The 15,182-nt window shown below is 34.2% G+C and overlaps 2 protein-coding genes across 2 annotated transcripts; both read right to left on the reverse strand.

The window, feature by feature from the left end:
- Positions 1-2,478: 2,478 nt before the first annotated feature.
- LOC11410175 (3-ketoacyl-CoA synthase 12) lies at positions 2,479-4,472 on the reverse strand. Its single transcript, XM_003606538.4, has one exon. The coding sequence runs from the start codon at positions 4,335-4,337 to the stop codon at positions 2,919-2,921; it is 1,419 nt and encodes a 472-aa protein (XP_003606586.1). The 5' UTR covers positions 4,338-4,472; the 3' UTR covers positions 2,479-2,918.
- A 2,824-nt stretch (positions 4,473-7,296) lies between these two features.
- LOC11412931 (3-ketoacyl-CoA synthase 12) lies at positions 7,297-9,104 on the reverse strand. The gene has a single exon (XM_003606540.3). The coding sequence runs from the start codon at positions 8,942-8,944 to the stop codon at positions 7,523-7,525; it is 1,422 nt and encodes a 473-aa protein (XP_003606588.1). The 5' UTR covers positions 8,945-9,104; the 3' UTR covers positions 7,297-7,522.
- Positions 9,105-15,182: the final 6,078 nt, after the last annotated feature.

A 15,182-nucleotide genomic window follows, 5' to 3' on the forward strand; every position in this document is an offset into this window, starting at 1 on the left:
CTGTACAAACCCTATCTAAACTTATAAAAATGTCGAAATCATTAAATCAAATGTTTGATATATCATAATCAAAGATTGAAACCCGACTCTTTCACTTTTCTATGTAAGTTTCAGATGGTTATTACAATTTCTTCGGTGTAAAAACAAAATGAAATGGTAACGAGTGTTCAGGTAGGGTTAGCAAGACCTAAATATTAGGGCTCACACAGCCGTTTTCATCATTATTAGTACTATTTGAAACTGTTACTAATGCTTATAGCTTTAAATTATGTTGCTGTATATTAGATCTGTATCACCTGTTGCAAACTCAGCGGCGATTAATTAAAAGAGAAAGACTTATCCTAAAACGGTGCACAAAAATTATAGTAGTAAATGAGAAGTTGCAATTACACTTGCTGTCTTCTGCTTTGCAAATACGGATATTTATTTTTCTATTTTATTGAGAAGGACCACACATATGTTCATTGTTATGTATATCCAACTTTTGATTTAACACTTCAACTTTATATTTAAGAGACCGAAAAAGTCTAGTTTGCCTCAGCTACATTTTTGTTTTTAATCCTTTATGACGAAAGAAATTTTTTTCAATCTGGATTTAACGATAATTAGGCATATAAACATTAGGTCGAAGGAAATGCTAACAAGTATCCTTAATAATATAACAAAATATTTAAGCACTATAAATTAGAGGGCCGACTCGAGCTTGATGCTCTTGCTAATGGACGGTCATAATTGCATACGGTAATGGTTGTCTAAAAAATTCAGGTTTTTTTTATATCATATAATAAGTGGGTCATTGCTCTTTTGGCCCCATATTTGCTCATTATCTTGAAAAACAATCTTCAAAAGTTATCAATCGAAATTTTTAAAAAACAAAAAAATGTCGTTCGAGAGTAATCTCTCCAAAAACAATATTTGAAAGTTATCACTCGAAGTCTCTAATAAGTGCTCGGTTTGAATCTGCTTACTATATAACAAAATATTTAAGGCCGCATAAATTAGAGATCCGACTCCATAAAGCTTGATGCTCTTACTAATGGACGGCAATGATTGCATACGGTAGTGGTTGACTAAAAAATTCAAATGGATCACTAACCTAAACTATAATATATAAGGGGTTGTAACACTTTTGACAAAAAAAAAACTGATACAAAAAGTCCACAGACCATTTTATGGGGTTTTGTAACCATTGTAAAATGGTTACGAAACCCTAGCATAATATACTTTTTTTTTAATATTAATTCAATATATATATTTTTTTTTTAGGGATATTAGTTCAATATTGTTATCCACTTCAAGGTGGCAAGACTTTTTTCTAAAGTTATATTCGTACGAGAGTATATTAATTTGTATATAAATATATCTCTGTTATGCAAAGTACTATTGGTCTTTTATTGAGAACAGAAAGCTTTGGAACTCTGGGACGGGAAACCGAACATATTGAATCATAAGTGTGCAATTTTTTACAAGTAGAACCCTCCACCTGCAAAACCTTCTATTTAAAGATATCTTTGGAAAAATTAAAATTTTATACAATTTAAATGATGCTATTCAATTCCTTCCAAGCAATATCCACGCTACTAAGTAGTACACCATCCGGTCACAATTATAAGTAAAAATTTATATTTTAGATTCATTCATTTAATGATGCACATGATCTTTATTATAGACCATATACATCATTAAATGAATGGACCTAAAATATAATTTTTTGCTCATATTAGTGACCGGAGGGTGTAAGTATCATTGTCGAAATTGTTGAGCCAAACGCTATAATTTTAAACTCTGACTCTTTTATTTACGTGTGTGAGTTTTTAATGACTATTGTCCTTTGTTTAAAAAAAAATTACATGGTCAATCGTGAATTTACTTCCTGGGATTTTTGCAAACCTAACGGTACTAGTAGTAGAGAAGGAAAAGAGAGTGGTATAGTGGCTTAAAGTTTTGACAGTGAATAATAAATTTTCCATTGGCCCTTCACTTAGTTTAGCAAGCATTCATTGCTATTCAACATTAAAAAATGACATATTTTCAGCCCCATCATAAATTTATACCAGTTTTTACGAAGTAAAGGAAAATACCAGACAATTTATTTTTAGTCAGAAATGTTCTTTTCACACTAGTACAAACCAGTTTTGAACGATGAATGCTTGATTTCCTTCAATTATTTAAATTCAAATTAATTTATTTAAACTCTTTAATATGAAGTTGCTCTAATTTAAAATATAATAATCAACAATTGATTGATCCAAACAGTAAAATATTTGAGCATTTTAAGTAAGTGATTAGAGACGAGAATTAATCATTGCTAAACGACAGTAACAAAAAAAGTGAGAGCAACGAACAAAAGATAGATTTTTCATTAAAAACCGTTGTTCAAAACATAGAAACAAAAATAATATGAGTGGTTGATGTAGATAATTAATGTAAGAGTTGTAAACCTTGTAGGACCGAGCTTCATTCATACTCATAAAAAAATGATGAGCCAATTGCTAAAGAATATATATGTATATAAAATTGATTTGTACAAGTTAAGTAAAGAAACCAACAATGTTCCCACACTATTGAAACAAATTTTATAGATGAACGAAAAGTAGACAAACTCCTTATTTGGAAATGAACCGATGATGAAGGGAATGAATTCTCTCAACAAAATTTTTATCATGTGTTGTCAATCTCAACATTAAATATTAACATGTGAGACGAGTTTTTAATTAAAGAGTAAGAGTCAAAATATCAACAGTGATATTGATAACACATGACAAAAAAAGAATTTGAGAGAATCTATTCCCTTGATCAGGGTTTCAATCATAATAACAACGAGTGTATATTAATACAGAATAAAGAAAATAATGCACAATAACCTTAACTTAATTTTGGTATTTCATTCCACAATGATTGAATGAAATTAATTACCTTCACTTGAGAAATTCAGGAAGATCATAGTTGTTAGGATCCTCAACTTCATTGACCCAACTATACTTCTCCATGAAAGGATTGACCAAAGACTTTGGTGGATAATTATCAATACAATCTTCCCAAACATTTGCATCTCCAACATCTTTCATCACTTCCCATAAGCAACTATTGCATTTAAATCCAGCACCAAAGCTTATCATAAATACTCTATCACCTTTCTTGAGCCTCTTTTTTGCTTCCATGTACCCTAACACATACCACAAGCTACTAGCAGAAGTGTTACCGAAACGATGTAGTGTCATCCTTGCAGGCTCAAGATCATATTCACTTAAATCTAAACTCATTCCAATTCCATCAATCACTGCTTTTCCTCCTGTGTGGAGGCAAAAATGATCAACTCCAGTTTTGAAATTCAATGGTGATTTAGTACTTTTTGTTGCTCCACCACTATAAGACTTAGAAGAACTAGTAGCTATTTTAAGTTTGTTGAAAAGTAACACAAGAAGAAACCTAAGCAATTCCCTTGTTGGCAAAATTTTAGGTGAAATTACCCTTAAATTGTCAACAAAAACTTTTGTTGCTGCTTTTGGGAGAGTTTTCCCTAAATGAAAACCAAGCCTACCCTGCTCATCTTCCTTTTGAATGCAACAATTGTAAGAGTCTTCTCTTGCGCCGTGGTGCGTTCGTACTAAACACTTCAATTTCAGTATGCTTCTGTTTTTTAAGGATCTTTTATTTGTCAAAAGAATCGAGCAACCGCCGGAACGGAAAAGACAGTTGGCTAGGATCATTGATCTATCATTGCCAGTATACCAATTTGGACTAAGAGACTCTGATGTGACCAAAAGTGCTAACTTATTTCTCTGTGATTTGAAAATGTTTTTAACAATATCTAATGATATAAGACTTGCACTACAACCCATTCCGGTGAGATTGTACACTTTTACGTCGTGTCTCATTTTGTAACGGTTAATGATTCGCGAAGATAAAGAAGGAAGAATGGCGAGCATTGAGATGTTGACGACAAGAATGTCGATTTCGGAAGGGGAAATCGCTGATCTAGCTAGGAGTTTCGCAATGCTGTCGTTGAAAAACTCTTCCATCTCAGAGATCCCGTCGTTCAGTGTTGGTGATGATTCGCGGCCTTCAAAGACATTTCTTGGTGCGTAAGTTTGTTCGCCAATTCCGGAACTTACAACGGCTTTGAGGAGAAATTTGTACTCATCTAGACCCAAATTTTTTGTTCTTCTGATTATTTTGCCACAAAACTCTGTCCCTAGCATTCTATCTTGTGTTGGCTTGTAACATTGGTAATCTAATATGTAGCACTCTTGGTCCCTCTTTTGATCGTATAGTTTCCATATTAGGAAACATATGTACAATGCTGGAACTACATAAAGTAGAGAGAGGAACTCCATTTGAGAGAGAGTGGGGTTATAGAATTTTGGTGGAGAGAGTTTTGAAGGATGGGAAAGTATTCAAGCTAGAGGAAGTGTTTTATAAGGGGGGAGAAAAGTTGAGTGTGTGGGTGGAACAGTTTTTGGGCATTTAAATGTGTTCATAAGTGTGTTTTTGTTTTTTGAAGTAATGTGTTTATAAGAGTTAATATGTCAATAACTCAACTCACATAAAAATATTTTAATGTTTTGGAAAACCTTTAGGTGCGGCACACCTAGATCATATGCAGTAGCTGCTGCACAAGTAAAACTGTTGGATCTGGATAGAAGATTCAATTCAGCCTTTAAACTCTCAACCAAGGTAGTTAAAATCGAGATTTAATGCAAATCATAGAAGGAATTTAAAATCTTAAATCGTGCAATCGCAACACTAATCGTAAGATTATACAAAAATCATAAATTTCAATTATATTCATATATATCCATATAAAATAGCGTAAGACAAAAAAAATGGTAGGATTAAGGACAAACATATTTAAATTGGAATTTTAACTATCATGATGATTGAAGGCAAACATAATTGCAAAATCCTAGGATTTTACTTTGAAGTCATTGCTACAAATCACACATTGAATAAGATAAATCTTTGGATAAGTTTGAGTAGAAGACATCTTTCACTTTCCAAATCAATTTTGTGTGTGTCAACTTCCCTTAGTAGGCCAAGCACTCGCTGGTAATGAAAGTTCATTGCCTAATTAATTGCTTGACCAACAAAATTATTGTCCAAAATTGAAACCTAAATTGAAAGAGTTCAATTGACGGTGACACCTAAGGGAAGACAATAATTCTTCCATGTTACACAACCAATTAAAAAATAATAAAAGAATGAATCGTTTGGGATAAATCAGTTTTATTTCTGTAACTAATTTTATCCATGCTTTACTAATTATTCCAACTCCTGGTTACTAGTGTCCATTTATCACAGGAACCTGAAGGTTAAAACAGAAAATAAATAAATAAATAAAAACAATAAAAATGAAATATAAACTATTTTTGTTTTACTACCAATGTAAAATTTAAACTAAAGTTAACCAAGTATTTTGATCCTCTAAAATATCTTCTTCTACATAAATGCTTCTTGTTTCTTCTTTCCATGGTTTATGGTGCTTGTTTGGGAGGTGGGTCAAGGAATTTTCCAACTTGTGGCTATTGTCACTTATAAGCTTGTTTCTGCCTCCATACATACTTTCCTAGCTCACATGCCTGAATCACATGCTCAATCCTATTTTGCAAGATTCTACATTGCTCTACATCCTGACCTGCTGCCAGATAGAATTCACACCACCTTGGATTTTACTACTTGTTCTTCCTTGGTATGTTTTCCACCCTGAGCCTTAACTAGTCCATAGTCCTAGGATTCAGTAGGGTTAGTGTTTCACTAAATGTGTTAGATCTCAAAACTCTTTGGAAGGACATGGCGGACAACTGTTCATCATGCTCCTCCACCCTTAAGAAGTCTTGGAAATTTTGGAGGGTCTAGTCGGAAGTTGCTTTATATCAAACAAATTTGAAACTTGCAACACTTTCACTATGTTAATTGCAAACTGAGCCATGAACTTGGTTGTTGAATCTTCAAAGCTGACAATGGATATTGGGGGTAACCCCACAATCTATTTGTGAGCTACATCCTTCTTTTTTCCTACAAACATTTTGCAGCATAGAGCATTGTTTCCACTTTCCACATTTGGGTTTGGAAGGTGGAAATGTGAATTTGGGGGTCACTTTGTGTCGTTGTATGACTCGAGGGTTGGCTCGCGAAAGTGATGAAGAATGAAAATATTTTGAATTTCTTTAGAGAAAGGTTAAAACACCTTGGGAAATAATTTGGTTGTCTCCACCCTCTGTGTCTAGTTATGGAGGTTCTCCATTTCTTGCCCCAACTCGCTCCCTCCCTATATCTTTCTCTCAATGTTCTATTTGTTTATAGGTTTCAACTTCTTGACCCTCCATTTAACGGAGTAGCTCCTCCTCTAGTGCCTTCACTTCATTCTACAGATGGTCTTCTTCCTCATGTCTTGCCCGATGCTCCATGTTTTTCTCTTGCAACTCCCTCAAAGTTGCCATGAGTCTCTCCAGTACGACATCATTCATGCCTTCGCTGAAAACATTTGGGCATTATTGTTTCATAATGTCGATGTCAATTCGAGTGGCTGAAGATGTTATTGGAGCTAGGTGGTCATAAAGTTTTATTGTAGCCCCACTGTGGACGCCAATGTTCTTGTCTAGAAACACATTCCTAGGGTTTTCCCTTGGTCAGGCAGTTTCTTAGGGTTTTAAGGTGAGAGTGCGTGTGTATTGGCTAGTTGAATCCTCTCGGTCTAGATAGGGTGCAAGTCCCAGAGGCATTGATAAGAGCGATGTTAGTCCCAGAGGCATTGATAAGAGCCATGCGTCGGGTAAAAGTGTTGTGTATTGGCTAGTTGAATCCTCTCGGTCTAGATAGGGTCTAAGTCTTTCAGTCATTCCTCAAAGGACTTTCTATCCTAGTTGGCTTGTTTGACCTCGATATGCGAGACCCCCCGTCCTTGGGCTTGGGTGCCTCGGTGCTTGATGTCCATCATCAAGGTACCGATCCTAAGGTACAATACACCCTAGCTATAAACTAGCTAACTAATTAATTCACATCAACCTAAGTTAAAATTGTCCTGCTCTAACTAACACAACTACCATGTAACTTGCCTAATACTTTTCCCAATTTGAAGACGATGGTATAAATATTAAAGATATATTGTAAGATTTAATTTTTGTCTACCATTTGCTTACATTTTAAACAATTTTATTAGTACAAAAACTATCTTCAAATTGAACTATTTCTCTCTCTTCAAATTGAACTATCTATTTCACTTGAAAAATAGAGAAATCCTAATCCAAAAGAAACCAACCAGGTCCCCACAATATGTATATATAAGAAAAATAAAGATGAACAAAAAGTAGACAAACTCTTTATTGGGTAGTAAACCATTGATCAGGGTTTCAATAATAATAATTATAATAACAAGTGTATACATAATAATCAAATTAGTTAATGCACAATCACCTTGATCCTTGTCAAGAATCTAGTGAAAAAATTAAGATACCCCTTCAAATTTTCTTCTTCTCAAGTTTGCTATTTCATTCCACAACAATGAATGAAATTATAATTACCTTCACTTAAGAAATTCAGGAAGTTCAAAGTTGGTTTCATCCTCAACTTCATTGAGCCAACCATACTTCTCCATGAAAGGATTGATCAAAGACTCTGGTGGATAATCATCAATACAATCTTCCCATACATTTGCATCTCCAACATCTTTCATCACTTCCCATAAGCAACTATTGCATTTAAATCCAGCACCAAAGCTTATCATAAAAACTCTATCACCTTTTTTTAGCCTCTTTTTGGCTTCCATGTACCCTAACACATACCACAAACTACCAGCAGAAGTGTTACCAAAACGATGTAGTGTCATCCTTGCAGGCTCAAGATCATATTCACTTAGATCTAAACTCTTTCCAACTCCATCAATCACTGCTTTTCCTCCTGTATGGAGGCAAAAATGATCAACACCAGTTTTAAAATTCAATGGTGATTTAGTACTTTTTGTTCCTCCACCACTAGAAGACTTAGAACTACAAAAACTAGCTATCTTAAGTTTCTTAAAATGCGATACAACCAGAAACCTAACAAGTTCCCTTATTGGCAAAATTTTGGGTGAAATTACCCTTAAATTCTCAACAAAAGCTCTTGTTGCTACCAACGGGAGAGTTTTCGATAAATAAAAACCAACTGCACCGCGCTCGTCTTCCTTTTTAAGGCAACAGTTATACGAGTCATCTCTGGCGCCGTGGTGCGTCCTTACTAAACACTTCAATTTCAATATACTTTTGTTCTTTAAGGATCTTTTGTTTGTCAAAAGAATGGCACAACCGCCGGTGCGAAAAAGACAATTGGCTAAGATCATTGATCTATTACTACCAGGATACCAATTTGGACTAAGAGACTCTGATGTGACCAAAAGTGCTAACTTGTTTCTTTGTGATTTGAAAATGTTTTTAACAATATCTACTGATATAAGACTAGCACTACAACCCATTCCAGTGATATTGTACACTTTTACGTCGTGTCTCAGTTTGTAACGATTAATGATAAGCGACGATAGTGAGGGAACAGAGGTGAACATTGAGATGTTGACAACAAGAACATCGATTTCGGAAGGGGAAGTAGCTGATCTTGCAAGGAGTTTTGCAATGCTGTCGTCGAAAAACTCTTCCATCTCTGAGATCCCGTCGTTCAGCGTTGGTGATGCTTCGCGGCCTTCAATGACATTTCTTGGGGCGTAAGTTTGTTCGCCAATGCCGCAACTTACAATGGATTTGAGCAGAAACTTGTACTCATTTAGACCCAAATTTTCTGTTCTTCTGATTAATTTGCCACAAAACTCAGTCCCTAGCATTCTATCTTGTGTTGGCTTGTAACATTGGTAATCTAATATGTAACACTCTTGGTCCCTCTTTTGATCTAATAGTTTCCAAATTAGGAAACATATGTACAATGCTAGAACCCCATAAAGTAAAGAGAGGAACTCCATTTGAGATTATTTGGTAAAGTAAAATCACTAGAGGGTTTGAGAATTCTGGTGTAGAAACTCTTGGAGTTGGAAAGTATTTTATAAAGAAAGAAAAGAGTTGTGTGTGTGAGTGAAAGAGTTTTTGTGCATGTGACTGTTCATGAGTCTGAACATGTCAATATCTCAATCTCAACCCCCAACAAACTTTTTTATGGTTTGAAAATAGTTTGGTTAAAGTTTGGTTGTGTTACACCTAAGATCTTATGTAGTAGTTCCTGAATAATGGCAAGTTGTTGGGTCTAGATATTACATTCAACTCAACCTTTGCACAATTTGAAAAATGCTTTAAGGAATTTGTGTAAATATACATGCAACATAGCATAAATTCTAAGAGTGAAACTTCTGATAGATGATTTACAGTAAACTAGCAGATGAAAATTATCCAAAACTCCAACTGGCAACTACCACTCATGAGAACTAGATGTACATGAACTAACTTTTACTTTTAAGGGACCACATCAATTATGGTTTGGTTTGAAATTTGAGTGAATTTCTTGTTTTGATTTACCCTAACTATTTTACAACCTTTTCCACTATAAAATCTAGAGGTAACATATAGTCCAATACAATACAATAAATGGATAATTTTAATTTCATGAGAAGTTCTTAAAGAGGAAAAAAAAACACACGACTACAAGATCAACCAAAGCAAGGGCTGAGTGTCAACCCTAAATAGGCCAAGCATTCGTACATAACCAACTGGGTCAAGTACGTAAGGAAAGTTCGATGAGTCCATTGTTTAATTCATTGCTTGACCAACAAAACCATTGTCCTAAATAAAAATAATTAGAATAAATAATACAAAATTGAACAAAAAAAAAGAAGAAATAATACAACTCGAAACCTAAATTATTTTTTAAGATAAATTGACATATAAATTTGGAAATTGCCCTAAACTAGTAGTTGCCATGTCAAAAATAAATAAACTAGTAGTTGATTAATTCACATCAATAATATATTAACCTTCATGAAAGCTCTGCCCTAACCCTATTAACAATCATCTATACATCGGCCGATGTGGGTGTATTGAGGATATGGATCATCTGTTTGTGTCTTGTGTCTTTTATGGCAATTTTGGGTATTTGTTTGGATGAATATCCTTATTATGGCAATCTTACGGCAATTAGGTTCAGGGCATTGTTTTCATTTTTGTTTGGATGAATACCCTTATTATTACTGGACGAGTTTTCTGTGATGTTTCCTGCATCATCAAGCTCTATGTTCTAGCTTGAGTGGTATCAAGATAGTCTTGAGATGATTCGCTAAAGTCTGCCTCTTGAAAAGTTTCACATTGTGTTTCCTTAGCGAATTCTCTTACACGATCATGAGCTTTAGCAACATTCTCTGAAATTTGATTTATCAAAGAAAGTTGTTGCTCTCCAAGCGTGTGTATGTACTGCTCGTACTCCCAGAAGGGATCAGATTCATTACAACCTGGGTTTTCAAATGGGGAATCCCCACTCATAGATAAGTAATTTATATTGTTTGATAAAAAATATCAATAATTCCTGGCAACAATGCCAAAAATTTGATGGTTGGATTAGATAAGTGTACTAAATAATTTACCAAATAATAAGGTGATAAGTAGAATATTGTATTCACATGGATTGTCGTTTCAACCAAACAATTTGCGTTACTTATTTGAGAACAAAATAAAAATAAAAGAGATAAGAGTTTAGAGTTTTGCAATATTATATGTAAAGTTTACCTATTTTGATTGCAGAATGTTAGCGGCGGTTAAGATTCTTTGAATCCCCCTATTTATTTGTTGGAATTAAATAACTGTCAAGTCAAATTCAGTATTTATTAGGTATGTTACCTTCCTAAGTACTTACTATCAGGGTACACTCGCTTTCGGGTTGTTTAGCTAGTTACTAATTACTTAGTTCCTGATTAGACAAATATACATCAATATTATCTATAAGTGTCTAATTCAGGGTTATGCTTCGGAGGAGACTAATCTTATGTGTAACACCCCGTTTTCCCAACATAAAAATTCTTAAAAACATTTATCAGAGTAAGCATCATAAACAACGGGATATCACATAAAACATAATCCAAAACAGTCAAATAATAATTTAACCAATATCTTAAACATTGCAGCGGAAAATCATAATCATAATTCATAAAACGTTTTGGCACGCAGGCCCCATCAAAAGTTCATAATCATAATCCATAACATTATAAAAATAACATATTAGTCACGTAAGAGAATGAAGCATGCATAAACATAAACCCCATCCCGTTACGTATCAGAGCGACCTAGACGACACAGTGAGGCAAGGCCACTCACAGAAGCAACTGCACACTAAGCACGATCACCTGCAAGTTACCCATACGAAGGGCAACATTTTCAAGCAGAAGGGGTGAGATTTCATAACAAAATAATGCTAATCAAAGTAATTCGAATCATAATTAACATTAACATCATAATCATTCTTGGATAACTTTGCATATTCAAATAACAAGTATCACGTATTCATATATTCAACAAATATCACGTATTCACTTATTCAATCGTCATCAATAACATAGCATTATGGACATGACAATGTGACAATGCTCTTAGACTCCTTATATGCATGTGGTACCAATCGTCATCATAAGTATTAATATACTTTAATCGTGCGGAGGACAAAGCTCCTAATAATCGTGCGGAGGACAAAGCTCCTAATAAACGTGGTGAGGACTAAGCTCAATGAGATGCTATGCATGGACTCTTATGAACAAAACATCGTAATCAACATATCAACATGCATCCAACAATTTGGAGCTAAACGTCATCATTTCATCATATATAAATACATACAATGCACTTAGTTAAATAACAGCAGCAGCATAATCAAGTCACATAACAGGATGATATCATTATATCAATAGCACATCAATTATTTCATAATTAAACTTCCATATCTTACATAAATATACAATACCTTAATCATACTCAATCAATATCAACATATCTTAAACAGCTTACAGACTGCATTTAACGTCATCATTAGGTCTTATTATCATAAGGGGGTTCGCTCTTGATCAAAACGTGCGACACAAATCGCACAAACACTCATAACACTCAAGGCTGGAGGTGCTCGCGAGGCGAGGGTTCTTGCTCGCCATGGCGAGTACTAAACAATTCCCAAACTAAAGTTGTTTTGGGTCTAATCTTGCCCTACATTCATTCCTAATCATTACTAGGTATGTTCAGGCACACTAAGGCATTCAAGGTCCAACTAAAAAGGTCGAAACACAAAATCTAACATGCACTCTGCCTTAGCTCGCTATGGCGAGTAAGGTCGCTCGCTATGGCGAGCTGCATTGCACAACTCGCGAGGCGAGGAAACAGGGTTCGCGAGGCGAGCGATGAATGTTCATCACTCGCGAGGCGAGATTCATAGCTCGCCGTGGCGAGCGATGAATGTCGCTACGGCCAGACTTCCTAAATTCACAAAAACTCGACGTTTCACATGGTTCTAAGCTTGTTTTTGATTCCAAAGTTCGTCCTAAACATTATCTAAGGTCTAGGAACACTTTCTACATCAATTAAACCAATTCTCACCGTTTGATCATCAATTCTAAGGTTTTGACCTAGTTTTCGTTTTCTCCAATTCACTCCTAATTCTTGTTAACTAATCATCAGAATCACATTCAATTAACAATACTGAGTTATTAGTCTCACCCTTACCTGGTTATGAAGAAATCGCAGCCCTCTCTATGCTCTTCTCCCTTCTAAGCTTTTCTCCCTTTTTCAAAAGTTTTCACGTACAATGAGTTTCTAAAATATTAGGTCTTCTCCTATTTATATCTCTTCCTAATTACTTATCTTATCTCACTTTCACCCCCAAAACTATCTAAAATATCAAAACAGCCCTCAACTAAATATTTTATATTATTTTCAAATCTTTATTCTATTTAACAATAAAATAAATCTCATATTATAATCAAATCCTCCAAAACTCATAACTTATCACGTCATCAATCAAATCACTAAATTCATCGTGAATCACCAAAACATAACAAAATCATGCATATACTATATAATTATAATATAATTGCCTAAACTCAATTAAATAAACGATTAAACGAAAGTCGGCGTTACATTATGCACTATAGTAAAACTAAATAATGAATAGAAAATAACTGAATAAAAGACTTCAAATTTAATAATTATCCAACAAACAAAATAGAGGTTAATCTTAGAACCCAAGCCTAAAAAGATTTAGTTTCTCATGGTAACTAAAAACAAATTACAAAAGAAATAAAACATTCCCTAGAAAAACCTTGAGTGACGAGAGAGACTCCTCCCATTAAGTTCGCAGTGCTTGTCTTCCTATTGAACCGATTCGTTATGAATGAGAAATTGCGAATGAGTAATGTGGTATTTATAGGGAGAGTTTCCACCTGAACTTGGGCTAAAATTCCGGACTTTCTTCACCAAAATGTCACGAAACAATGCCTTAGCCTGCATGGAATAGGCGCCAGGCGCCTAGAACAATGCGCCATGCGCATGTGACTGGTGGTTTGAGCGCTAGGTGCCTATATTCATGCTCCAGGCCCCTCAGTGTAGTGTTCCAGAGCTCCTGGCGCCCTACTCTGTGCGCTGGGCCAACACATGTGAGTGTCGTCCGGTGCTGAAAAACCTGTTTCTTTGCCTTTTTGGATGTTTGTTTTTATGTAAGATGTCTTGGAACTTGGAAACAAAATTTCACCCTCTGTAACGTCTTCCGAGGCCTCTTGAATCTTCATTCTTCATCTTCCCAAGGACTTCACAAATCTTCATATATCTTGCTTAATCGATATGCCTGATTTCTTCGTGAATTACAACAAAACTCCCTAAAATTGATATGTTTGGGGAAGAATAGAGTTACAAACTCAAATATAGAAAACATTACAGACGTCCCAAAATCATAAACAATTGCTCTAATACTCCTCTATTCTGCTTTTAAAACATATTGAAAATAGCTGAAAAACATGCTAAGTATAACATAAGATGGCTTATCATCACCTATATATAGGCATTAGTATCTACACATGATTTAATTCACATCCTTTAGATAAAAAAGTCGATGTCTCACACTTTCTAAATCAAAAGTTCAATTTTCGGATTGCTCGTCAGAAAAAGCATTAAGAACGGAATTAAACCAAAGATATAATGAAATAGAATTTGTATATAACCATCCATATTAAATATATACATCAAATTCATAGCAATTAGGCCTAATACTAACGATAGAAAGGATTAGCTATATATAACCTTACAATAATAAACATAAAGTAAAGTCATTTGACGTCAAAGGAATATGTTAGAGGGATTAAAATAAAAAGTTGGAATATTTATAAGGACCAAAAACATATTTAACTCCTTATTTTTCTGTAAGAAAGATTAGGAGATTCCATTAGTAACAAAGCCACTACATAAGCGAAATTGATCAAATACAAGATAATTGACAAAACATAGTCCAAAGGGATTAATCCAATTTTACACCGCGCAAGATAAACACTAGAGCACAAGAGAGACATTGCAACTTATCGCATACTACTAGAGAGGGAGTAGTTAAGGGCGAAATAAATTAAAGAAGGTGACACCACATTGTTAATTAAACTAGAGAAGTTAACATACTCAACCATGATTGAGACGACTTACCAAATTATATTGTTTTTTTTTTTACAAAATTTTTAGGGTGAGGAGATGGTACCCCAGTTCAAGGTAGGGAAGACCTTCGGACTCAAAGAGCACCAAATTATATTGTTTGTAATTGCACGGAAATATTAAGAGCATCCAAAAGCAGCATCTCATTTAGGTGTTTTTTTAGTAACCTCATTTAGATGTTTAAACCGGTCTCTTATTTGTACACATTTATAATTAATATTAAATAAGCGCTTAATCTCTCCGACACAACACTTCAACAAAATATTATTAAATGGATCTCAACAATAACTTCATATCATTAAATTTTGATAATAATTTATGTATTCTCATTGAAAAATTTCTTCTATCTATTCATTCACAATTAAGTAATTTTTGAAATATTAAACTAATTCAATTATAAATTACAAAAAAAAGTTTACTATTATTTTTCTTCAGTTTTATTAATAATTTAAAGGAAAAAAAAATTCTACAACCAAGCAACGATGCACTATATAATTCATAGGATTTTTTTTCTCGGAAGAAAGCATTATATGTTGCAGTAAAGAAATGACA

The sequence above is a fragment of the Medicago truncatula genome, chromosome 4, assembly GCF_003473485.1.
Source record: "Medicago truncatula cultivar Jemalong A17 chromosome 4, MtrunA17r5.0-ANR, whole genome shotgun sequence".
NCBI lineage: Eukaryota > Viridiplantae > Streptophyta > Magnoliopsida > Fabales > Fabaceae > Medicago > Medicago truncatula.

Bases quoted from the DNA above. Each gene is read 5' to 3' on its own strand.
- LOC11410175 (XM_003606538.4), bottom strand. From the start codon at position 4,337: ATGGAGTTCCTCTCTCTACTTTATGTAGTTCCAGCATTGTACATATGT.
- LOC11412931 (XM_003606540.3), bottom strand. From the start codon at position 8,944: ATGGAGTTCCTCTCTTTACTTTATGGGGTTCTAGCATTGTACATATGT.